Source organism: Falco punctatus, assembly GCF_963210335.1.
Source record: "Falco punctatus genome assembly, chromosome: 13".
Classification (NCBI taxonomy): domain Eukaryota; kingdom Metazoa; phylum Chordata; class Aves; order Falconiformes; family Falconidae; genus Falco; species Falco punctatus.
In genome coordinates, this window is record NC_137593.1 from 22,829,557 (window position 1) to 22,856,367 (window position 26,811).

At 39.4% G+C, this 26,811-nt stretch overlaps 1 protein-coding gene across 1 annotated transcript in view; it reads right to left on the bottom strand.

Annotated features, from left to right (window-relative positions):
- Positions 1–25,395, bottom strand: part of CLSTN2 (calsyntenin 2) — a 416,233-nt gene extending 390,838 nt beyond the window's left edge. The window contains exon 1 of the mRNA XM_080410323.1: positions 77–25,395. Within this exon, the coding sequence (XP_080266449.1) occupies positions 77–155 (79 nt within the window). The 5' untranslated portion in view covers positions 156–25,395. The remainder of the gene's footprint in view (positions 1–76) is intronic.
- Between the last annotated feature and the right edge of the window lie 1,416 nt (positions 25,396–26,811).

Genomic DNA, 26,811 nt, shown 5'->3' on the forward strand with positions numbered 1-26,811 from the left:
TCCGCAGGCTGGCGGGCAGCGGCACCCCCGCCACGGCGCTCCCGCTCCCCCCGGGGCCCCCGGCCGCGCTACCTGCCTTTGGCGGCGAGCAGGCTGCCCAGCCCCAGCCCCAGCAGCACCAGCGCCGCCGGCCCCCGGCAGCAGCGCCGCCGCATCCCCGCCGCGGCGCCGGCTCTCCCCGAGCGACACGCCGCCCTGCGCGGCGGCTCCCGGCGGCGGCTGTCTGCGGGGCCAGGCGGGCGGAGGCTGCCGCCGCCGCCGCTGCCTCATTCGCCCGGACTGCCGGCACCGGGGCGGCTCCGGCTCCCGCCCCGGGACCGCGGCGACGTCACGGGGAGGGGAGGCGTGAATATTCATGAGCGGAGGCGGGGGGCTCCGGGCGCCACCGGGGGGGGCAGCGCCACCGCCGGGCCGGGCCGTGGAGCGGGGGGAGGAGGCGGGACAGCCCCGCGCACCTGCGTGTGCAGGTGTCTCCGTGCCCCGCGGCGGGGGCCCCCCGGGGGGGGAGGGGCGGGGGGCGGCCAGGGCGGGGACGGAGGGGAAGGGAAGGGCAGGGCAGGAGGCTCGGGGATGGAGGGAAGGGCACCGGGCAAGAAGGCACGGAGGTGGGGCCGGCGGGAGGGAGCAGGCCGGGGGAGGGGAAGTGGCAGTGGCAGGTCTGTAAGTGTGGAGGACAAATAGGAGACCTTGGGAACCCGAGGTGGGAAGGAAGCCCAGGGTGGGAACGCGAAAGGATTCTGCTGGAGGACAAACGGCAAAGGTTTTGCTAAAGCGGTGAAACGGACGAGCAATGGACGAGACTTCAAACCTTAGGGACGGAGCCCACGCCGGCGGCGCTGGGCCGGGGCGGCGGGGACAGGGATGGGGCTGGGAAGGCCGAGAAGCTGCGGTGGGCTCGGAACGATGCCCAGGTGGGGCACGGAGTCAGGGCTGCAGACATCTGAGGTGCCCTGGGAGGGGAGCACCAGTGAACGTGAGGACAGTCACTGCAAAGTACGGACTATGCTTTGCTGGGAGAGCTTAGCGGCACGAGGAAGCATTGCCGGGGGGCTTAGGGTAGTCCATGCCCCGCCAAGTCCCCTCCCTGCTTCAGCTCTTCTCTTACTCGTACTCTCCCATAAATTACTTGTCAAAGCCACCTCACCCTGGAAAGCAAGGACTCGCAACAGAGTGGCAACTCCAGCGTACGCTTGTTTATCACCTCACTTTGTGAGGGTTGTCATCGTGACAGAGAGCTCTAAGGCAACGGGACCAGTATGAGTCGAATACTGGGTGCCAAAGAGCAAGACCGGGGCCCATCCCACACAACCCCATGCAACACTTAACACAAGACATCACAGTCATGGGGTAAAATCATTTGGATTTGGCTTTTTTACCATTATTCCTTTCCATTATCTTTCTTTATGTACTGCTAGAAGCGTGATTCATTGAGCAAATAAATCACTTTGAGTAGATGGAATATGCAAGATTCCCTCCTTCTGACCACAAGCACAGAAAATGTAGGATGGGACACAGACGAGAACCCGAGCCCTTTTCCAAACCTAAGATGTAACACTTACTCTGCTAAAGGAGGAGGCTGCAAATACACATTTACTGTTTTACTTTATCCAGACAAATAAAAAATTCAAGTTATATCTGTTGGGACAAACTTCTAATGCTTTTTTTTGGTTGCTCATCTAATTAGTTAGGGAATCTCCTTTCCTATAATCTCTATTGTGAGCTGGAATGGAACAGGCGTACAGGAAAATTATGGAAAATCAGCAGTAAAATAATTTTGCATACCAGACAACTATGCACAGAAAATTATATATTATTTATTTATTTAATTTTTTTTGGCCAGCATCCAGTTGTTTCTCATCTTCCTACAGAAGATTTTTTGACGAAGAATTCAGCTATTATAAGTCACTGCTGTTAGTCAGGAGGAAACCCCTCCATCCCCAGAGTGTAAAATGTTCCGAAACCATGTTTGCTGTGTATGCACAGTAAAGGCTTCCTGCAAACGGCTCAAAAGCACTTTCAGTATGTGAGACAAGGCTCGACCACGCTTCCCGATACCCAGCTGGGAGCACGCCACTACCTGCCTTGTGAAACCAGCTGTGTACACTGCAACTGATTTTTTTTTAAAGATGCACTGCTGTGCTGAGTGCCCAAGCATCCATCACCAGAGGCAAGTATTAAATATAGTGCAGAGAGCTTTAACTACCAACGTGAATGGGAATTACATTAAATCCATATGGTCCTGGGCAAAATTGTCGACATTTAGAACAGTCAGACTGACAAAGACTGCAAAGGCATAGAAGGAACTTTTAAATCTATAGGATTTTTGTTTGCTAAGTAAGAAAAAAAATATATGTGGCAAGCAGCAACAGAAGTCCATAATGCAACATCCCACTTTCTGAAAGGTTAGAAATACGACCTATGGACTAACACATTGAAACAGTGTATATATAAACACAGAAACATAATTCAGAGGAGGGTGTTTTCATACAACGATCTAGCAAGTATTTGAGAAAGCTAGAACTGGAAAATATTGCTTTGTGAGTATTAGCCTATTATTAACAATTCATAATCAACTGATTTGGTGGTGGTACGTAAAAAGCAGGTTTGCAAGTGAGATGCTGTATAGGAAGACACATCTGTCTTCTCAGCCAATTTATAGTCTAAATAAATAAGACTGATAACAGAAATGGAAAAGGACAAATGTTACCCCATTCCACAGACAAGGAGCTAAAGTACAACAGATGAAGAGACTTCACCGACAGATAGCACTATATTGGTGTCAGACTCAGAAATTAATTTTAGCTCTGGTACCTTAATCAAAAGCTGTTCTCCTTTTTACCTGATTGTATTTGTTTATTGACGTGACAGCCTGGGTGTTCTACAGTCTTCTGGTGGTGTCTTATACAGGTGATGGATGTAGATGGATAGAAATATTTGCAAACAATAATGGTGACCTGGCACTATGCAGAAATTTAAAGTAAATAATTGCCATTAAGACCTATATTTTATACTGATTTGCAGTCAGGTGTGTCCATTGACTTCTACAGCCTTTACCAGGGTTTAAGAAAGCACACTGAAAACCCTTTACCCGTCTTACTCTTTCTCTCTAATCATTGTGTAATTGAAGGAGTGTATGTTTCAGTTTTTGCTTATATACATTTTTGACAGAACAATTACATTAGGGAAATGTATTATTTAGTCCAAACAGGACATGGCTGAAGGATTGTCTCTGACCTGAGATCCATCCATTCACATGTCTAGAACCACCACTTTGTTCTGACATGTTTTATTGGTCTTGTAAAATAGAAATTCTAAAACAAGGGGGAAAAGGTCACAGCCATGCATTCACTGTGAATTATTGACACGGACCTAGCATCAGAGGCAGTCAATCAGAAAGATCCATTTGAGTCTAGAGATGTAAAGATTATTTTTATCATAATTTCCCCAGTGTGGATTCCAGATACTGCTGAAGGACAGGATTTAACCCTGGCAAAGTTTGCCGAAGAAACCTGGGTAGCTCCAAGGTCATGGTCAAGCCTACCTAATGAAACATCAGGATATTTAGCTGGGAGTTGTAATTATCATGATTTCTGAATAAAAGCTATTAATATCACAGCAAATATTAGTTTTTCTAAGTAACAAAGAAGAGAGAGTTTAGCAGTAATATTCAGGTACAAAGTGGTATTACTCTACCATTAAGAGTATTAGACTCCATTAGCTGAAAAACAACTTAACCTTCAAAAATAAAGGAAATCATAACGCAAGATTATTTTTCAACATTATAAAATTCACTTTGTCATACATCCAAAAGATTTCAGGACATAAATATACATAAATCAGATCCTATAGCAAATCCCATTATAGCATTTGTTATAGGATCAGGGTCTAAGGTTCACTGTTCTTCACTGCTTTATTTTAGGGCATTTTTCTGTAACACCAGAAATGGGAAGCACATAATCCAATTGGGTGCTAAAGCCATGATTCAAACAATGTTAAACGTAATGTACAGTTAAAAATAGCTAAATAAATAAGCCACAGGAATCTAGATTTGATTACATGTAGAAGCATTTACATATTACCAAAGAAAACGACAATATGTTTCCCTGTTGGGAAAACAAAAGGGAAGGCAGCATATATGCCATTTTAAGGATAAAAATAAATTTAAAAGATAGCATTCCAGAGCATGATACATAAAAGTCTGGTATTGCAATCACAGGGTAGAGAAATAAGCATCCATTTTTTCAATAGAATGGAAGTAAAATTTGTTTTTGCTAGTCATATAAAGTAATGGTTTTTATGTGTGCCAAATGCAGCAGCAACAACACTGATGTAATTTATGTTTCTTTACAGCAAGTTCGAACCAGGCCTAGGGCTTTCCTCATTATTGGCTCTTTTGCTCCCTGGGTTAAAACTTGCCTTGAACGTTAGAGGACCTGAACGGAATGATGTAGCGTTTCACTGCTGCTACCACAGGTTTCATTGCCTCTCTAGAAGGTTGCAAGCATTTCTCTAGAGTCTCTCTAGAGCCTTATTCATGCTAGGAGCTTTTCATAAATCGGTAGGGTGGCCATCAAGTAGAATAGAACAAACAGCCTGAGAAATGAGTATAAATACAAATATTACTTTCTGTATAGGCTGCAACTGCTAATGTGTTAATTAAATAGAGGAAAATAAATTATTTATTCTTAATAAATGAACCATCTGAATAATAAATACATGTATTCTGTAATCATCAGGAAGTTTTTTAAAGAAAAGGTTCTTTTGCAGCAGGAAGAATCACATGGAAGGGTGGGGAAAGAACCATATTTGTTTAAATAACATTAAAAACCCAGCTGAAGCCCAGTAGCTATAATGTTGGCAATTAATACTGCTGACAGTCTATTGCATTGTCCCTTATAATTTGTTTATACCATTGTAATTCCTATTTAAGAATGCAGATTGGAACTCTGGAAGTATATGTAACCCTACCTTTTCTAATCAGTATAATGGAAAACGTGCAAATAGTTCCTCAGCTCTGATATTTAAAGCCTTAACACTGAAACCCTCTGATTTTAAACTCACTGCTTTTGTCATGCTCTTAAATTGCAAGGGACATCGATCTTATTTTGGGCTCCACAAGAGGAACATGCTTTTAATTCTTATTTCAAAAGCAGAATTTGTTCTAAAAGTATTATGAACCTTGTTTGTTTTTTATAATGAGGGATCACTAAATAAAATCATGTTACATGTTAAGTTAACCTCACTTAATCACATCAAAGTAGCCTTTTAATGGACACCTGTATAAAAGACTTGTGTCTGGCAGAAAATGACGATGGTAGTTTAGTAGGAGATATGACTCACATCTGAGCTAACATCCTATTTACGGTAGTGGTTCTGGATGCACTTTGGAATTAGGTAATAACAAGTCTTGACAGCACATTCTCTCTAACAATCCTGCAGTATTTTTTGCAAGAGTAGGGATCTTCTACCTAAATTCCATCCTGACTGATTAGATACCACCTACTTAATTTCCCCAAAAAATTTTAGTTGGAGATTGTACTTTTCCATGTTCACAGACACAATGATTTCATGCACAACAGTGTATAGAATCTCTAAAAAGATAAGAAAGCAATGCTAGTCAGGTAAGCAACTGATGGAATCCACAGTGGAGTGCTTAAGTCTGTATTACTATTTTTATTTTTTTCCTTAGCATAAGAATCTTATTTTCATTCAATTTTAACATTTACCAATGAGATTACACCTGCTAGATGTTTGCCTTTTCATCTTCAGTGGTGAGATGAATTACAAAGTCCTGTTACCCTTCTTTCATGTTATCTGCTTTGGATCTTTCATTTAAGCCATTATTTTACGTAATTAAATCAGTGTTGGGAAGCAGAGATCATGTATTTTTTTCGTAGTATTAATGAGATTATCAGCAGAGTACAAGGAAATTAGCAAATCTTTTGCAAATTTTTAATGAATGTAGCACAGGGTTTCAACCTTGACATTGGATCTAAATTGGGAAAGATACAGTTAAAATTAAAAATTAACACATGGAACAGCAAATAAGTATTTTGCCTACAGCCAAGACGTAATTTCAACAAACTTAAACAGGAAACAGTTAATAAATATTTTTTTTTTATTTTGTGAAGTTGGTCCTTGAATTAGTTTTCAATGCCTTTTGCCAAAGGTGTCAAAACCACTAGGTGTAAGCCCCTATTCTGGTTTGCTAGCTAGAGAGATTGATACCTCCAGCATAACTACAGTTGAAGCTTCCCACATCCATTCACTATCTATTACTTCCTCTTCTAAAAGGATAGGCAATGCAATCTTACATTTACATTTACACTGTTGGATGTTGTTTTCAGGTAAGCTGCTATGTTTTCCCTTTGGTGCCCCACCCTTATTTTATTCTTTTGAGAAAGATTTCAACAGAAAAGGTTAATCATAAAAACATGATTTCAACATACCTAGGATTCTCCCCTATTTCTTTTGTGAGAGTATTCACAGTGTTATTCTTGCTATTAAAAAGGTAACTACCCTTTTCATCTCTCCTATTCTGCATTAGCAATTGAGCCCCAGAAGCAATAAACCAATTTTTATTCGGCCACTGGTAAGATACGGAATGATCAAAGCTGCCACAGTGGGCCACAGCCCCTAAATCAGCACGTGAGATAGCACAGTATTATTGCCCCACTAGAACGGTAATAGATCAGCACCCACACTGTGGCTTGCATCAAACAGAAGATGAAAAGTTAATGTACGGTGCCTAGCACAGGGGTATAATGCTCTCTTCAGATTATTAGATCATGAAATTGGTGCTTCTGTACAAGCTGCTCAACTAGAGCCTTTCTTTGTGACCATTTTGTCTATACTCAGGCAAAAACTTAGTCGTCTGGATCACCGTGTCAGCCCTTCATGAGATGGACATCATGCTTGCTGCACTTGGATGATAGCACTTTAGATAACTTCCAATATTCAGAGGAAATAAGATCAACATGCCACCAGAACAGTATTAGTTCTTGGAAACAAATGCCATCACCTGAAGGCATAGTAGACAAATCCTTTACCTCTTCAAAGTGTTTATTTCTTCTTCCTAACATTTCTTTCTCATATTGCCTGCCTTCAAAGCAATCAGCATGGTAAAGTTAGAGGTGTAGATCGGTACCCTGTTGCTAGGTTTGTAGCCCATGTTAATTCATTATATTCTCCTTTCAGCTTTGTATAGACTTTAGGGGAGATGTGAATCCAGGTAGGGACATGAATATGGCTATTTTAATGTGTGGAGGGGGAAGAACAATAAACATACAAGGCGACCTTTGAAGCCTAACTAAAAATGCCATTTGACAAGTTTTGAACAGTACTGAAGAGAAAAATTAAACTATTTCTATCTTTCCTGAGTGGACTTTATGGCCCCATCAGACTGCATAACAAAATTTCTGTAGGATCTGTTTTTCACACCCTTTGCCTTTTTTCAGAACTTTTTCAGTTCTCATGCCTTTTCCTGTATTCTAGAACTTTTAAATTAACATTTAGTTTAGATTATTCACCCTCAACACTTCCCATATTAACTTTTCAATTAATCAACACTTGCTGTTCCTACCTTCTTCTAGTTTCTGGATATTTTCTTAATATTTCCTGAAGTTCTAGAACAAAGTGTCAGACTCTAAATTAGTGCAAACAAACCTAAAATGTGTGAGCTTTCCCCATCATATTTATAACAAACATGAGTCATTCTAAACTAACATTCAGATAGCTTCCGTTTATTTGTCAAAGGCTAAGCACAGCTTCCCTTGACCAATTCACAACCTTCAAAATGAAAAAGCACACCTTTGCAGGAAAAGAATATTCTAATCCAAAAATGCAGTCAAAGCTTAGAATGGCTACAGGCTAGTAACATCCTCGTAACTGCCACCTTTCCTGTAGTGTAATTACCAGCTTATTATACCAGACTGAATACCAAAAAATGGTGATGCAGATAAAGATTTTCCAGTCACTATAAAATTTCCTCCTCAAGCTAAAGTTGAACCAGTTACTTTCAACAGCTGTCCCTCTTTCTTTTTTTTAAGATAGTTTTTTACAATTCCCCACCTTTTTCTCCATGTCTAGTTTCTCTTTATTACAATAATAATACCTTATGCTCTATTTTGTTTTCTTCTAATGCAAATTTCTTGATAGTAGCCATTTGAGATTTAATTCTCTTTGAGTTGAGTTGCCAAGAGCTCTTGCATTTTGGCTGATCACTTAATAGGATATTTCTGATATTTACAGGAGCAAACCTTTTCAGTGGGAACACAGGTAAAGAGTGCCATCCAGAGACAGTGAGCTCTAGGCATATTGGAAATGGAGAACCACCTGATCGCTGCGAGTTACAGCACTCTTGGGTTTTCTCCCCCGTTATGGGAATTAACGCAATCTGGATTTTATTTCTTGAAAGACCAACACAGATGATTTGTGTATCTCACAGGAAATCAAAGTACCTGGATATTCAGCAGCACCTCACATTGTGTGCTTGTACAGGTCATGACTTCTGTTCTAACTGTACCGGTTTCCTTTGCAATAACTGAACCCTTATATGTAGAAGAGAAACTATGGTGATTTTTGTGGTTTTAAACACAGTGACAATATTACACACAGATGAATGAAAACACGGGATTGGAAACAAGTCAGAAAAGCTATTACTGAAATACAATGTGTCCAAAGATGATAAATAATGGAAAAATTACATCAGAGAGATTCAGTGCTGAAATGTATCCACATACCTATCCACATGAATCTCTGAATTTCAACTTTAACAAAATTCAGCTGAAACCAAACAAATGAATTGCAGTCAAGCCCTTCTAAAAAATTAATTTGAGAGGCCCAGAGTGACTTCAGAAAGGAATCGCATATACAGGGCAGAGATAGCAGATTCATCATTCCAGGAGCTGAGATGAATTCTTAAAAATATAACCTTATTCATTTGATTTTCTGAACTAAAGGAAATAAAATCACCTAAGAGTTCACATCCTAGAACAACTCCAAAGGCCCTTTAGTATAGATTTAGACAAAAAGATAGTTTTCTTACTCACAGGAAACTATAAGACATCCAAGGACAAATAAGCTACTAATTTAGTCAGAGATCTTCAGATCTGCAGTGTTCATACTATTGCTTGATAACTGAAACGTAGCTATAGCAATATTCCACTTACGTCTTAGCTCTCTGTAAAGACTTCACTTCCAGAAGAACTAATCCTTTCACTGTGAAAGTGACATTTATTGTAATGATTCTTAATTTTCCAAATGATAAGTTTTACTATATAAATACAACCTGAGCAAGAAACCTTTTCCCACACATGAAGTGATTCAGGGCAAAACATCACAAAGGAGGCAAAAAGGATTCTTCTAGATGCATTTTGTGATTGAGATTTGAAGTGTCCCCCAAAATTATCCTGCCTTGTTGACTGACACTAGATGACATATTAAATGGTCGTTCTCAACAGATGACAGTGACTTGGATAAATACTTCACTGAAATACAATGCATCCTCTCTGTCCCATTCTCTATCACACTCTTCAGTGCTAGAAAAAGATATTGACCTGCTGCTTGAGTCAAGTTACATGACTTACTATGTTTTTTTCATCCACTCACTTTCTGGCAACACAACACAGGACTCTAGATTAAATATATATATATATATATATATAAAATATCATTAGTGAAAATGCTCTGGTTTGGAAATTTACATTTTGCTACACATTCATGGAGAGTGTTGGTCTTCCAAGTAATTGAGAATTGACTGTTTTGAGGACTGTAAACTTCAGCAAAGCTTGTGCTGGGCAATGAATTCAAAATGAACATATTAGCCCACTAAATTACTCAAATACTATAATAAATGGATTAACAAAATAAAAAGGAAAAGAAGCAGAGCTTTTTCACAGAGTTGCATTTTCTTGCTATCTCATTAGAATCTTGGTGAAAGGACTGCAAATTTCCCAGTGAAATTGCTCATCGCCAATAAAGAGTGTGCAACTACTGTTTAGCAGCTGCCCAACGAATGACTGGCATTTGCATTTCATCCGTCACTTGCAATGAAAAAGTGGCCCTTATGTTTTAGTAACTTAACAGTTTCAAAAGGCTGCAATTTAGTTCTGATTATATGAAAAAATATTATTGTCACACAAAAAATTAATACCCTCTAAAAGCTCCTAGAATGTAATAGCTACCAATTCATAGATAAAGCAAAATATATGATTAAAATACCAGAACAATTAAGCAGAGTGAAATTGTTTCAGATACCCATGGATCAATAATGAATAGTCTGTACTTTGAGCAAGTTAAAATTGTCTGTTAATCAATAGGAATAATTGCTTTTCCCAAAATGTTTTTTTAATAAGTACATCATTAGTTTCCCTACTTTGTTTGGAGGTTTGCAATGTCAGTAAAGGTTCTGGTCTTCTGAATGCTCTGAATGCAAGATGAACACAATTCCATAGTGAAAGAGAAAGCAAACTTCACAATCCCTGTTCCAAGAGGGCCACATAACTTTTTCCTATCACCATGGGGAAGACCTCAGGAGCCTCCAAAGCAGCAGGAGGACACCTTTGGAAAGTTGATCTATGACTAACCAGAATCATCACCTCTACCGAGTTCTAGGAAGGCTAAGTGGAAAAGGAAGTTAATGCAGCTGAGCCATCAAAGCATCCCATTTTATGAAGTTCTGTCACAACAGAAAGAATTGTGACCTGACAGAGGTAGGAGCTGCTTTCCTTCCAGGGACTGAGACATTACTGTGCTTGAGAGGTACTATGGGGTGGGGATGACAAGTATGGAGATAGATGTTGGCCACCAACAGATTTCATCAGTTTCATCTGGACTCACCGATACAGAACGTTCTCAGACAAAACACCCCACCACAAACTCGTCATTTAGTTTAAGTAAATTCCATCACATCATGCCAAGCAAATTGATTGATTGATTGTTTAGAACAATTAAAACAAGCTTTCATATCTCAGCTGTTTCCACCTTACTAAATCAATCAAAATAAGTGTGATTTTATTGCATATTAAGCACATCAAAAGTTTGTGATAAGTTGTTTTTGTAGGTTTTTAGGTTTTCTTTAATTCTAAGTGCAGGATCAGCAGCAAACTAGGTAATAAAATCATTAAAACAAAACAAAATATTTTGATAAAAGAGAGCCAAGAATTAAAATGTGCATATATGTTGTCACTTTAGTTCAGCTCAGGTGCACTTTCCAAGCAAAGCTAATTGTCCCAACACACTAGTCTCTGTTCACACCATGGAGCAACTGCAGAATACATGAACTGAATCCCTGTCAAGACACATTAAAGCAGTAGATGTGGTCCATATTTACTCTTAGTGCACTCCAGCTCGTAACTGTTGCTCAGCCCACAGGACCAGACTAGGGTAAAACTGAAGACTGAAGTTAGATCCATGAAATACATACAGTGTGGTTCTCAGTATCATACTTTCATTAGACTTCTTCCTATTGCACAGCACTCCTTAGTAGTATATACAAAATTTAAGTAGAATTTAAAGGTATGTAACTAATTTCACATATTTCTCTTCAATACCAAACACCAGTCTGACAAAGATTTTATGTGTTTTTTCTCTCATTCAAACATCTTAAAATCATAGAAGTTGATTATCAGGAAATCTAGGTATTTTTTACTATTCTATAATAGTTCTTAAAACAGTCTATAAGCCCTTCTCCCTGTTTACCTTGCCTGAGGTATCACTTCTAGGGGTATCATATAGAAGGACCTCCTTGGTTGTAGAGGTTGCACTTACATTTCTCTCCTTACATGCACACGAAGTAATAGTGCACATTCATCACCCTAGATGTAAAATGCGCTGTCAAGTATTGATCTGATTCATTTAATTGGTTTTGTATCTTTGCTCTGGCACAGCAATTTAGTAATCCCATGGTGACAAGCATTTCTGCATTCTATATAACTTAAACGCTATCCGGGCACCTGAACATTTTAAATGTGCATATTTGAAGTTCACATTCTGTAAACTTTTCAGTGATTAAAACTTGATTTCCAAATGTTTGTGGGAGTTAAACAAAGTCAGCTTGAATTAAATTTTCATTCCAAATTAATAACGGTAGAAGTATTTTTACAGTGGTTATCCAGCTTTGCCCATTTTGCCTTAGTGAACATCAGCATGGTAGATGTAGGCAAGTCGTCTGCTACCAATTTATTGTATATATTTTTATGTCCTGAATAAATGTAAAAGGATTCTGTATGTTTTTCAATGCATTTGCAGTAGAAAGTAAACTCTTGGGAAAAACAAAAAAAAAAACCAAACTCAAGCTGAATTAATGATGAACAGATACTCTTGGTAAAAAACAGCAGAGGTTGCTGTAACCTGAGGAGTACCCTAGCCTTTGTTTAAGAAATTACATGCAAGTCACCATCTTGTTTCTATCCGTATCTTGTCATACAAATTATTCTTTGACAGAGAGCTGATATCTCATGAAAAACCATTATAAAAACATAATTACTACTTCTGCATCATTAATCTGAAATAGCAATATGTTTCTGCATAAATGGAAGCGAGTTAGGAAGTTCTGCCAGTCTATGGTCTCTCAGATGTACAATAAAATTGTTAATTAACAGAACAGAGACCTATATAAGGCCAATATAGTTTTGTAATCTCCATGAAAAAAAAGCAAGACGCAGGGCCAGACTGTAATTCTGGCTGCGTTACCACTTTCCTGGAAACTTCTGAGAGCAGAAGATATCCTGCAGCATTCTCCTGTGGCTGGTACCATTACCTGTTCCCTGATCAGCTCTCTCTTCCCTTCTTACTCTGGCTCACTGTGAAATGAGAACCGGCGTGAGACCTTTCCTCCTCACCACACTATCTTGTTCTCACAAGTGCACTCAGTTTCCCAGGAGCATGTTTGTGCCTAAATGCTTTCCAAGGAAAATTAAATGCACCTTTCTCACCCACTCTTGAAGTTATTTATTCCTTTCTTTTAATTTTTCTTTGTTCATATTTCTATCCTCCAGTATCTCCATATCATGCAATGACAAAAAGTTATGTACAAAAACTGGATATGATTAGTCTTGAACGTGAGGTAATTACCAACTTGTAAATACAGCATCCTGTCATAACAATTTTACAGTGTGCTTTTGCAGATTAGCATACCTCTTAAAAAGGCATCTGATAAAGTAGCACATGATGAGACAGCTATTGGGAATGGCAAGGTAGAAAGAAATGAGAGAAAAAATCAGGAAAACTGAAGACAAGGAGATCAGAGGTAAGGATATTTTGGAACTATTATCATCTTGCCAGATCAGACAGCTTTACATGAGAAAGAACTACAAAATTTGATCCTGAAAAGAGTAACAATACATTAAGTTTAGAAAATATATGAGAAGCTGTAATGCTGAATGTTGCCAGAGTCTTCAAATACATTTTTTTCACTCTGTGGAAAAGTTACTGTTCTGCTATTGCTGCTAAATTATCTATAAACACCTCCACTGTGGTGCTAGTAAATCTTTTAATATGCTAATCCTGGTGCAAATTATAAGGAAAACTACCAGAATATGCTCAGATTTTGTGCATCCACCGTTAGCAGGTATGAGAGCTCTAAAACTATAATAAGGGAACTTCTACAGAAGATTTCTGAGCTAATCTTAGCATTATTGGGAGTTATTGCCAGGAAGCAATGCTGATTTCACTGAAGCCAGTTTCCAAATACTGCAGAATATACTATATTTCAACTCAGATGTGAAGAGGAAGCATGATTAACTTGCTGGGCTATCACACAAGAAATAAAATGAGACTGGTTAGATTATACAAACAATAGTTACAGCTTTCATGTTATAAATTATATTTTGTATCATTAAGTATTGATTATGTAAGGCTGCTGAGGAAAAACTTGGTTTTCCTATGAGAAGATACACCAACATTTAGATTTTAATTCCCATAGTGCCCCAAAACCACAGGAACAGAAAAATTAATAGTGTAATCCCATGTGCCCCTCCCCCAGTTAACATCATGGGTTTGCTCTCCAATTACTAGCATAAAAACTACAATATTTCATCCTAGCTTGTTTATTACTGCCCTGATAAAATAAGAGCTTTATTGTAACACAAATATTTAATCTGTAGAGGTAATTTATTACAGCACTATTAGTAAAAAAAAAAAAAAAAAAAAAAAAAGAATGCAAAAAAGGTGCTCATTTCAGACCCACAGAATCAGCTACCAGTGATCTCACTTGAGTTTTGCCTTACAGCCTAATATACAAAGGCTTGGAATAAAACTTCCAGTGAGTTCAATGAGGCTGAGAAATCACTAATCCAGTTTGAATTAAATCACATATGTGAAATAAAGCAGAACATAGTCCAAAACTTAGTTTTCAAAACCACTTTCTGTGGTTTTGTTGTGCATAATTTTTGGGGTTTTTTTTTTTTGTTTGTTTGTTTTGTTTTGTTTTAAATTCAAATCATTCTGCAAATGAAAAGCAAGAGTCCGAGTGCTGACTGGACAAAAGTGGTGAATTATCCTTTTTTTAAGGGGCTTTGTCATAAGTCATTTGTAACCCATTACTTCATGGTGCAAAGGCTTAGGGTAAGCAGCACTCACCAAGCAGCACTGCGTGAGTACTGGGTCTCAGCGGTATCATATATGCTCCTAATTAAAATAGGTTCAGGAAATGAGCTCAGGCACTGGCCAGCTGGTCAACCATTTGCCTGCCTGCTCGCTCCCCAGCCCCCTGTGGGCTTGTGCCAAGTCATAGTTTCCCAGACTGCAAGGGCACAATCCAGAGAACAGCTTGTGCCGGGGACCATTCCCCTTCCCCACGGACAGTGGGGACAGCAGCTACAGGGAGCCAGAGGAGATGCGAAGCCAACTGCACTGCGGAAGCCACCTATATATTTCAGAAATAACCATGTCCTATTTTGTCCTAGAGATATCTTGGCTACTTGCTTTTCTATAACAAAACATTGTATTATACACTGTTCTTTCCTGGCATATACCATCTTAAAAGGTTTTGGGTTGGTGTGGTTTTTCTGTATTTCATCTGATCTACTAGTTTCTCCAAGTTTAAGAGAAAGCTTTACTAGTTTGCTCAGTGTTTACTACTCTTATTGCAGGTAAGAAATATCTTTGTTCTGTTCTCCTTCTGTCTTACTTGTAAAGCTTTTGTTCCTTATACAACTGCTTGTATTGTAAACAGTACATTCCCTTAAAGATACTGCAATTCAATGAATATGGATGTTTTACAAAGCTAATTACTGTGTATGTAACAAGTTAATTATTTCAAGGCATATAAAATTGATAATTAAGAGAAGTAAGAAATAATTAGAAAAACTATATATGAAATATGTATGTAAATGCTACTCCATTACTGGAGGCAAAAATGTGCATGTGTCAGCACACAGGCTGCCAAAAAAAAAGGATTATGACATTGGGACTTATTTAAAAAAGATAAAGTCATATTCAAGTCAATCGTTTCTTCTCATTTGAACAATCTTTATATTAAAAATATTGCCTACATTCTGAGTCATATCAGTCAGGAAAAAAAAAGAAAGATCAAATCAAGAACAAAAATTGGTTTGAAGAGGGAGGAAACCTAAACTGTCTTCACAAAAATCCAACAAAGAATCAGCAAACAGTCTGAAAAATCAGTATCACACTACAGTCAAGGCACCAGGCAGACTGGAGAGACATTATGTATCGGCAGGGCCTACTCATACAATTTTAATAAGGAACCAGTTGCAGCTTATTGTCTAAAGGCAAATAAACTGTGCATTCCAAGATGGAGAAATTTTACAAGAAACTCCTCATCAATTTCTTGCCTTTCCTGCCTGCTTCCATAGATTCTCTAAGGATGCATAAGAATCTGAACCATACTGTTTATTAATTATACTAAGGCAGCAGCTTCTACTAAAGGACCTCAAAGCATCTTGTCAAACATTTTAGTCTCACCGTTCAGTTCGTCTCTCTTCAAAAAGGTGTCAGCAACTTTTTACAGAAAATTTTTCAATAATAAAAGGTTTCAGTACCCTAATAAGATCACACATCAAAATCATTATGAAACTGCAAAACTGTTCTCAAAAGGCAGAGGAGCTGGAGGACAGGAGAAAGGCACCACTGGACACTGTCTTTGCACCAGTGGGAGGGCGCTTGCCTGAATGCACCTCTTGGAAACCATCCCACCTACTACCAGTGACCATTTCTTTCTTGTAGAAAGAAGTATCTTACAGGAATGGTGTGTATTTTAGCAGAATGAGTAGGAATTCCCTGTAGGATTCTCTGGTTGAAATGGCTTACGGATCCTTTGATGAACAAAGAGGTGCATGTCAAGCAAGGGGAGTAAAGGGGGAGATACCATCTCTGTGGAATATTCTAGTGATGCTGCCTCTAGCATATCAGTTTCAGTACTTGTGTCCATGCAGTGAAAAAGCATGGGAAAAAAGCAGAGGGATTATTGAAAAGCTACAGGGATGTCTAGAGACCTGAAAAAACACGTTTTGCACAGACCAAGTAGGAAGTTCAATCTATTCATTTTGTTCAAATGCGTTGTCAGGAATCAGTTAAGTAGAATAAAGATAAGTAAATTATGAAGCTATTTAATTTAGAAATTAACACTAGAAATTTGGCTTAAAAAAATAATAATTCATTACTTATTGGAACAGATTACCAAGAAAACTGACAAATTTGTCAACAGCCAACACCTTTAATGTGAGCCCAGCTACATGTCAAAAAAAAAAAACCAAACCAAAAGACAGCCTACTGGAAGCTGAGTGTAGCTGTTAGGTCAGCTTAATGATCATAATGATTCTATGTGACCTTAAAGTCAATGAATCACTATAAAGCACATGACTTCTGTGCAGATGCTTCCCAATCATGAAAATGTTAAGCTGATTTAGTTATTTGGTGTAATCTTCCTACTATTTCAAAAGCAGCATATCTCAAATAAACCCCAATATTTGAAGACAGACATCAGGAGAAACTTCACATTAGGGAAATTTCCTGGTGTCCGTGTGATTTCTTCATTTGTTTCCACAGTTACTCCTTTAGTGTTTTTTTTTTTTTCCTTTTTAAGTATTAAATAGAGATACTGGCTTGGTTATTTTATTAGTCATTCTTCTTAGCTTTCAGACTCATCAAGAAGAGCATGAACTTCTTAGTCCTCATTGCAATTCATTATCTGCATAGTCTGTGAATAAGAAAGCCTGTTAAATAGAAGTTGGGGACTAGAGTTTTCGGTCAAATTCATATGGTTTAGACCTGTGTCACAGATGAAAACCATGGTGTAAACCTGCTACTGTATAACCATCGTAGGTAGGTGGACAAGACAAAGTATGAACAACCTCTTTTTCTCTCCCTGGGTTTTGGGGTTGTTTTTTGTTTTGGTTTTTTGTTTTGGTTTTTTGTTTTGGTTTTTTGGGGGGTTTTTTGTTTGGTCTTCTGGTTGAGCACTTTGTGGTTGGTTTGTTTTCTAAAAGGCAAATTTTGCCACAGTTTTCCTAACAGCAGTGTCAGCCTTGCCAGCACTGCAGGCAAAATAACTTCCTTCTGTTGAGCACATCCTCAGTGGTAGCAAAAGTCACTTTTTTTTTTTTTTTTTTTTTTTTTTTTGCCATCAGAGAGGGGAAGAAACTGGTGCTATGAAAAGCAGCCGTGCCTCCCCCTTCCCCGGGTGGGGGGTACCACTATACACTCCAGCTTTCCCGGAGAAGAACAAGTGCAGCCCAGCTGTGCTCATGCTGCTTCCCAGGCAGGAGTCAGAGCTCAGCTCTGTGCTTTCCTCAAAGGTCAAAAAAACCCAAGGGCAGTGCTTTGCTCTCATCCAGCTGGGCCCTCTCTCCTCCTGCATAAGCAAAGATGGTACCTTTCATGCTGCTGTTTTACTCCCTGCCCGCCCACCCCCCCTTTCCCCGTAGTTTGCTGCCCATTTACTTTAGCTCTGCCCAGTTTCCTACTATTGACACAAAATTGACAGTTTCCATTAAAATCAGTATGAGCTACTATTGATAAACAGAAGATGGATCATGCCTTTATGCAATGCAACAGGAGGGGGAAAAAAAAAAAAAAGATTGCTATTTACACCATTTTCAGCAAGTGTTTTGTAGGTATAGATTTGCATCTGGTAATCTCCACAGGCCCATTGAAAGTGAAAACTACAGTCCTCCTCAGAGTAATAACTCTCCTGGGTACCCACAGAGATATGTAGTGGCCTCACAGGTACACAAACCAGGAAATTAAATGAATGGGATAATGAAGAAAATCTGAGAAGAGGTAAAATATAGCTAGACATGGAACATACTACATTTTGTTATACCACAATTTATGTCCATAAAAGTGTAAAGATAATATAAGGATTACCAAAAAAAAGCTAATTTAAAGTTTGTGCTATTTTGGGCTCTCCAAATCTGCCATTCTAGAAGAGTTGAAGTGCTGATAATTAAAGAGTCACTTTATTCAGGGCTTTGACAAAAAGCTATATACAGATTTCAATTTTGCATTATCTTGTCCATGTGGCAATATCAGACTTTTATGCTGCAGGGATGTCATGAGCACACATTAATAATGCACTCGTTTTTATCCTCTCTGCTTTAATTTTGGTTAATATGATAATCCAGAAGTCAATTTTCTTTGGAATAAAATATAGGTGTTACAAATGTAAGATGATTGCAAAGGAATATCCTAAACCAAGCTACATGAAATCATTTAAATCCCTTCTTCCCATTTCCTATTTCTGAACTAATCTATTTAGAAATTACCTTGAGAAGGAGGAATCATTGTAGTTCTTCCATTTATTTGTATTCCTGTCAAATACATGGTATACAGGTGACACTTCCCAGGAACCTAAGTGTGGAAAAGTGAAGTCTGGAAGACTTTGCAGGTTCTAATTGTAATGCAAGTATTCACCTTGAACCCTTGGGAGTTTTCTCTCATGGCACAAAAATCACTTTCTTTCCAAGCAGGGTGTTGCGTAGCTTTTCCTTCTTCAAGAAACAGAAAATATCTTCCACGTGTGGCAGCAGCAGCAAAGCACATGATCGTTGGTATCAAATACCTGGGTGCAGTACCATCAGGATGTCACAGGGTTTCTCTCAGAAGCGTAGAAGGGAGAGGCTTTTTGGTAATGCAGAAGCACGTGGTGAGAAGCACAAGTGACCTGGGAGCTTCTCTTGATAACAGTTACAATGTAGGTACCAAAGTCAGGATTATAAAGGGAAGTAGGTGACTAAAGGTGGATGGAGAGCTCTAAAACCTGTGCAAATTTAGCTCTAAACTATTCTGAGTACTTCAACTTCATTTTCCAGTGAAAGCAGCTCTGGTCTATAGTCCAGCTCCTATATGGCAGGACCTTCCATGCTGATGTTCCTCAGAGCCTTAAATTGTTTTATGAGGAAACTATCTTCTCAGCCTGTCTTTTACTGTGAGAAGCGCCTGAGGAGATCCCTGCAGGGTTTACTGAAAGAGGAGGCAGAATGGTCAGTTCCTCTACTCTGCACTCGATTTCTCTTGGCCTTACCTGAACAAAATGCAGCAAGAAGATGGAAAGCTTCATTTGGCCACTTAAAAATAAAATAATAAAAAAGACAATGATGTTATCCCAGAATAATTAAACTGCTAGTGGCAGGATGCATAATATAGTCTGACAGCTTTTATTTACAGTGGTTCTATATTTATAAAATGTCCATGTGTGACAGCCTGAAAAGACTTTTTGCCCCAAGTGATACAGAAATTCCTGTCTTGAGGCTCATCACAGACAAGAAACTTTGGTCAAGTGATTGGGGGATGGGGGGGAGGAAAGGAAAAAAAAAAAAAAAGGATTGTGCTGGTTTTGGCTAGGATAGAGTTAATTTTCTTCCCAGTAGCTGGTGTGGGGCTGTGTTTTGGATTTGTGCTGGGAACGGTGTTGATAAAACGGGGATGTTTTCCTCACTGCTGAGCAGCGCTCACACGGAGCCAAGGGCTCTTCTGCTCCTCACCCCACCCCACCAGTGGGGACACAAGGAGCTGGGAGGGGACACAGCCGGGACAGCTGGCCCCACTGACCACGGGGATATTCCATACCATGAGATGTCTGCTCAGCATATAAAGCCGGGGGAAGAAGGAAGCAGGGGATGTTCAGAGTGATGGTGTTGGTCTTCCCAAGTACCCGTCACACGCGATGGAGCCTGGCTTTCCTGGGGATGGCTCAACACCCGCCTGCCCATGGGCAGTGGTGGATTAATTCCTTGTTTGGCTTTGCTTGTGCGTGCAGCTTTTGCTTTCCCTATTAAACTGTCTTCATCTCAAGCCACAAGTTTTCTCACTTTTACCCTTCAGCGATTCTCTCCCACACCCCGACACAGGGGGAGTGAGCAAGCGGCTGTGTGGGGCTTAGTTGCTGGCTGGGGTTAAACCATGACAAGGATAACAAAGAAGATGATTCTACTCAGAAGAACAAATTAAAATGAAATAAATGCAGTTCAGACAGAGTCTAAACTTTAGAAGACTTGAATTTCTTGTATTCCCAGACCTTATTGTTTACTTGAAATGACATTTGTCTTAAATGGCAGCGGGGAAGGGGGAATATTTTAAAAACATTGCTGGAAAATGCAACCACAGTGTTCTGCAGGAGGAGCAATGACTATCATATCAGTCTGTGCAACAGTGCTGGGACTTTCCGCTTTTCTCTTCATATTACATCCTCAGGCAATGTTTTCTGCAATTGACACAGGAAGACCTGAGTATTTTTCCTTGGGTGACAAAGATGAGAATTTAGTTTCTTACTCTCTCCCTGGCAGCCCTTGCAAGCAACAAAACAGCACTTCAGTTAATGTGGTCAATTGAGGAGCATCTCTGAGCTTACATTACATTTGAAGATTGCAAAAGAACAAATGAAATCTGCCTACATAATCTGTGGGCACTAAGCATATGTTGGATGCTATGAAGAGGTAATAACTCTCTAGTAATACTACTTCAAGGCTTCTCTTTTTCAGTAGGATAGAGTGCAGTATTCCCCTACTTTTAGGCAGGGTCAAAGCTTATATCTGCCTTGAGAAAGTATGAGCAAGTTCACAAAGCCAGGCATAAACTAAATTCATTATAGTAAAAGAAGGAATTGCTAAGCACTGGAAAAGAAAAATGTCGTTCTTACCTCAATGGATTTACCAGCCCAGGCCACAGCATACCTGATCTTTACACAAGTACACAGCAAGAGCTCTTAAGAACCTCTGAAAATAATAGTTCCTACCCTCAGGGGGAGGCCAGGATGTGATCCCTACCTCTTTTCTTGGGAACTCAAGAGAAGACAAATCCAGAGTTCCCATCCCACATGTTTGCATGTTGGCTCACCATATGGATGAGCACATCCCCCTGTAGCCGTCTCTGTGCTGCACCCCACCCAGGCGAGTCAAGAGCAGCCTGCCCCCATGGAGCAAAATTTATCCTGGACCTGGAGAGGGAAGCCCCACATTTTAGATGCCAGATTAGTTGAAGGCAGCCCTGGTCTATCAGGGAGCATTACAAGAACATCACAATTGTTTCTATGCATACTTCTAAGTTTAATATTTAGATTTATACAGCACATTTTCATGACTGTTTTGAATATCTGGTTCATTTTAACGCTTTCTTTTCTCCCAGGACACTTCACATCTAAACTCCTCACAACCAACAGAGATCTCTTATGCCACATCACTCAGCCCCACAACTAGGCTGATCCAGAGATGTGCTTTGATTTTGTAGGCAGAACTCCCTGATATCAATAGGAAGTTTTGCTTACAAAAAGGAAAAGGGACCACAACTGGAGACTTATAACAGATATAATCTTCCCTTTTCCCAATGTTGGGCTGTTGACTGACTATCAGGATACCTCATCTTCCTTAACAACATCCTACAGACTCAAAGATTTACTTTCCTGCATTTGCCTCTTTTAAAAAAAGAATTTAATTTTTTGATTTTTTTTATTATTATTCTCCTTTAACAAAACGATAATTCTCTGTCCTAACTAATCCATTCTCTATCCTAACCCCCATTAAAACTCAAAAAAAGACAATTGCTCCTGTAGTTGTTATAAGAAATCATTATTTCTCTTAAGGCTCTCAATATTTTGCTTTGTGCTATGAGACCACTACTGGAGAGAAGAGTTGGATATATTGAAAAATAAAAATAAATAATCAGAGGGATTTTTCCCTTTTCACAGTAACTAATGCTAGCCTGTCTCAGAAGATTTGGAAAAGGTAACCTGCTTTCAAAATAGATGAAAGGAAAGATACTTGAAAGAGATTAAAATCTTTTTGATATCAGAAACAAAAATGGCTAATATGCATCTTGGTTTCCAGCTGAGATTTAAAATTGATGCACTGTTCCTTATGAACCAGGTATTCACAAAAACTGTTAAAAGTCAGCTCTCCATGAGCACCAGAATCCATTAGTCTGAGTGTGTGGAGCAGAGGAAGCAGGAGTCTAACCAATTTGTCAAAGTAATTTTCAAGTTTAATTTTTTCACAGTTTATAATAATCATAGCCATTTCAAGCAGTGTGATAAATCTGCAGATGTGTAAATCTTTGATTCCAAAGTGTAACACAATAGGTAGCAAATACTAAGCTTTGGAAAAAAAATGTTTGCATAGGAATACAAATCTTCTTTTCTTAATAAAGAATACATAATTCCTATAGATAAGAATACCAAACAGCTTCAATTACAAAACATCATTCTGATTTATTTATAACTCCACAAGCACTAGCTGTCTGGATTAAAGTTTTGCTGGAATTCTACTTCATGGAAAGTTCCAACAAAAACTGTTCAGCTTTTTTACCAAAATGAGATTTGGACAAAGCATCTTGACTTCTTCATTTTAAAATGGTCTCATCGCTGCATTTTTAAGAGCCCCTAGAATATCTCTGTTTTGGACTACCTGAAAAGGGTCTGAAGATTAAGTTCTGTGTACTTTGAACATGCTTTATCACAGCATTTCAAAGATTTTTGCCTACTTTTTCCAGCACGAGGACTGCTGTGGTCTGTACACATAATACAAGAGCAGAGACCCATCACTCCTGTGCTCCCCAATCTGACCCCTCCACGGGTAGAAAGAAAAAGGAGGAAAATCCTGATGGAAATTGGAAGTGTTAAGGAGCTGGCAGGGAGCAGAGGCTAAGGAGGGGTTGTGATGCAAAAAGGGACTTCAGTGACTGCTAGTGGCATGTTGGCAGAGTACAGAAAAGAAAGAAGTATTGGGATAGCATGTAATTAAAAATTATACTGTAATACATAGGAAACTAAATTAAGTACAAGCAAACTTAATTCCAGCATGTATGAGCTTATTAATATTTGACATGGAAACTGTAGGAGCATGATGGGTACATGTGGGAGCAAGAAGAACAGAAAAAGAGCAGAATACAAAAGGAAGGATATAATTATTATTTATTAATCCTTAGATTGGCTTGAAAATTGCTAAGCACTGTAAAACCTCAGTGTAAGTGACAATTCCTGTACAAGCATTTAAAAATCTAAAAACTTATTACAAGGGAAGATGTAAGAGGCAAAGCACTTAGTTCAAAGCCCCCTGCCTGTGTCAGCAGCAAAGGAGTACTTTGATTTGCTTTATGGGCAATAAATAACACAAAATCCTAGAAGATACAGTAGGACTGACAAGACTGTGCAATCCTTACTGGACAGCACACACAGCTAATGAAACACATTGGCTCATTGCCTCCCAAGCTTCTCTACTTTACAGTCTTCCCCTACACCAGAGTATTCTTGGTTGAAAATGGAAAAGGATGAAATTATAAATCATATCTAGAAATATAATGAGTTTGGCACATCCTACATATTAATTCATGCAAAGCTTTTACAGAACTACTGAAGTACCTAAAGAAATGAGCAAGCAGCATCTGCAAATTAATATTTCTTTTGCTACAGAACATAAAGTGCTGCTTTCTAAAGGCAGTGAGTCAGGAAGGGACATGATGCATGAAGAACATTAAGAATTTAGTCTCCTACCACCTCAAATGAAAAGGCCTCTCTGACTGCAGGACACCATTACCCACAACAGCAACGAGAAAGCAGAACCGAAGGTAACACTTGATGATCCTGATCCTATCTCCACAGGAAAGGGGATTTTTGCTACCAACTCCGAAGGGTGCAGAACCGCACCTCCCTTTCCTGCTCTTCATTCACATTCCATCACCTTAGGTGTTCTTGACATAGCATCTAAGGCAAGTATCCAATGATCTTGAAAGGTGAATACATTTCCCTGTGCACTACAGCAGATTAAGTACCATCACATTTTATTAGAGTTAACAGAAAAACTGCAGGTCTTCATACCTGGTTGAAAATATGTTTTACATTGCAGTGTAATACTCAGTGATGTTATGTTACCAAACACTGGGCAACCTGACAGATACATCTGTTACAAGTATAATTACAAGAGATAAGTTGTATTGGTGTCCCTCTCTGTTAAACAAAACAATGGATTTTCATTCAGAGGGGCACCTTGGAAGATTAATGGTAATAATGAAGCATGAAATATTTCCTTCCTAGCATGGTTAATCTGAAACAGAGGAAACAATCATTTCACCCAGGAGGGATAATCCTTTGAGGAAAAATTTCAGTGAAATAATGTATTGCCATATCTTATCCCGTGTATGTCAACAAAGAAACTATCAGTATTGTGCTTAATGCAATAAGGCCAACAAGCACAAGAAAAGGAAACAGAATCAGCACAGCATAAAAAACAGATACACAGTAGTGTCAGCAGGAGGGAGCAGACAAGGCAGGAAAGCGGTGGCAGAAAGCAACAGTATAAACAGCAAAGGAGGACAGAGACCAGGAATTCAGTAATAGGGAGGGAAGATGGAAAGAACTGTTCAAATAAAGACAATGAGGGGGGAGAAAAAGAAAATGTTTTACGGCAATTATTAAGTTAGCTGTGTGAAACATTTGTCATAATGAAGTGGCTGAGGCAGGTCTATTTACCAGGTGAGGGACCGCAGTACGGCCGCTCCGCACTGCTGCAGCTTGGTCAGGAGCTGTAAAGCCTGCACAACGCGCAGCACCCGGGCAGACACTGCGCCTCGGAAATTGGCTCCTCTCACCCCTTCATACAGATGGCACTTTGGCAATACTGCTGCAGGACTCCTGCCCTCAGGTTCTCCCCAGCTGATGTGACAGCTTCCTGATGGCACAGCAGTTTAACATGGGCTACATCAGAGACTGGACCGAGATATGGTTAACTTCAGAACTGAGTGGCCACAAGCATTTTCTTGACAATCTATACCTTGAACGAGCTCTACCAACTAACACACACAGAGACAAGTACATGTGGATGTGCTTATATACAAGAAAAACAACATTTTAAAAAAATATTTTTTTTAGTAAAGCCTTTTCAATCAAACGGTGTCCATAGGAAAAAATCTCATGGTATCAACTTATTGGAATCATCCCCGCAGAGTCTTACTTCATCTTCAAAGAACACTCACAAGTCTTTCATTTTTGGCAGATAGGCCATTTGATCAATATTTTCAACATTAATCAAGGCCAAGAGTAATTTCATTTCTACCCTTTCCCTAAACTGAGTTGGAATGTAAGCAAGTGCATCACTGTGTTACTTTGCTCATGGTAAGTAGATTCAGCTGAAGGAGATAGAAGCTTTCAGTGATAACTAATTCTGTTCAACTGATAATACTTCATATTTATCTTACATAAACTTTGGTACAGCAGAAAATGTTACATTTTCTCCAGAAAAAAGCTCTATTAAAAAACTATATTTCTAGTTTCTGTCTTTAAAAGATAAGTGCCTTTTTATTACTTGAACTGATGACTGATGTTGTCCTGATAATTTTTATTCTGCAAGATGTTTTATGCTTACAGTATTCTCGGTGTGAAGCACTAATTAGAATCAGAAAACCACTCTATTCTCACTGCCTCTTTGCTGTCCATATTTATTGCAGGAAATGGCTTTCCTTTAAAAACGTGCCTTTTCCCTTGATGACTGGGAAGCTGGGCGAGTGTTGGGACTGTCACATCACTCTGTTCAGCTCCACCAGGAGAAAGTTACGTCCCGCAGCACAGAGAGCAGTAGCTGCCTGCCCTGAGCTACAAACAGAACGTTCCCTAGAGTTTTGCCTACAACCCATCCCTCTGTGGTGCTTTGTTTGTTCAAATTATTCAATACTTATGACACACACTACACAGCTTGAAGGCAGAGCAAAGCCCAGGATTTGAGGAAGCTGAAGTGACTAGCACTGCCTTGGCAGTAGGTTTCGGGTATTTTTAATTGGACAGCTTTTGTAGCAAGAAATAAATCAGTTTACCAACTAGATTGGTCTTTGGCCTTACTAATAACCTTGTCTAGATGCGGCTGTGCCCATACGAACATCTACAGCAGAATGTTTTCACTAGCACACTTCCTATTCTTGTGTCACGCAGCAGCCAGTACTCATTACTGCCAGGAAAAGGGTAAGGAATAAAGCAGAGAGCATATCACAGAGACTATAAAAATGCACTACCATACTTCACTACACTAGAAGGAAATGAAGCCTGACTACTGCAAGCTCTGTAGCCACCCCATAGGTTTGCCTTTGGCTTTCAGAAGGCCATTTTGGCTTTATCCCTCTGCAGTAGACAGTTTAAAACATGTCACACCATCCGGTTTTTACCCTTTGATTCTTCCTCTGATATTACAACATAAAAACACACAAAAGAAGAAGTTCCCTTTCACAAACATCTCCGGAGCTAACAGGAGCTCACTGAATGCTATCTGCTGTGCAAACACAAATTTAAGACAACTTTATGGGACCTGTTATTCACCCAGCTGTAACAACTTCTTTGTTAGTGGACAGCACTATAATTATCTGCTTTTATCATTA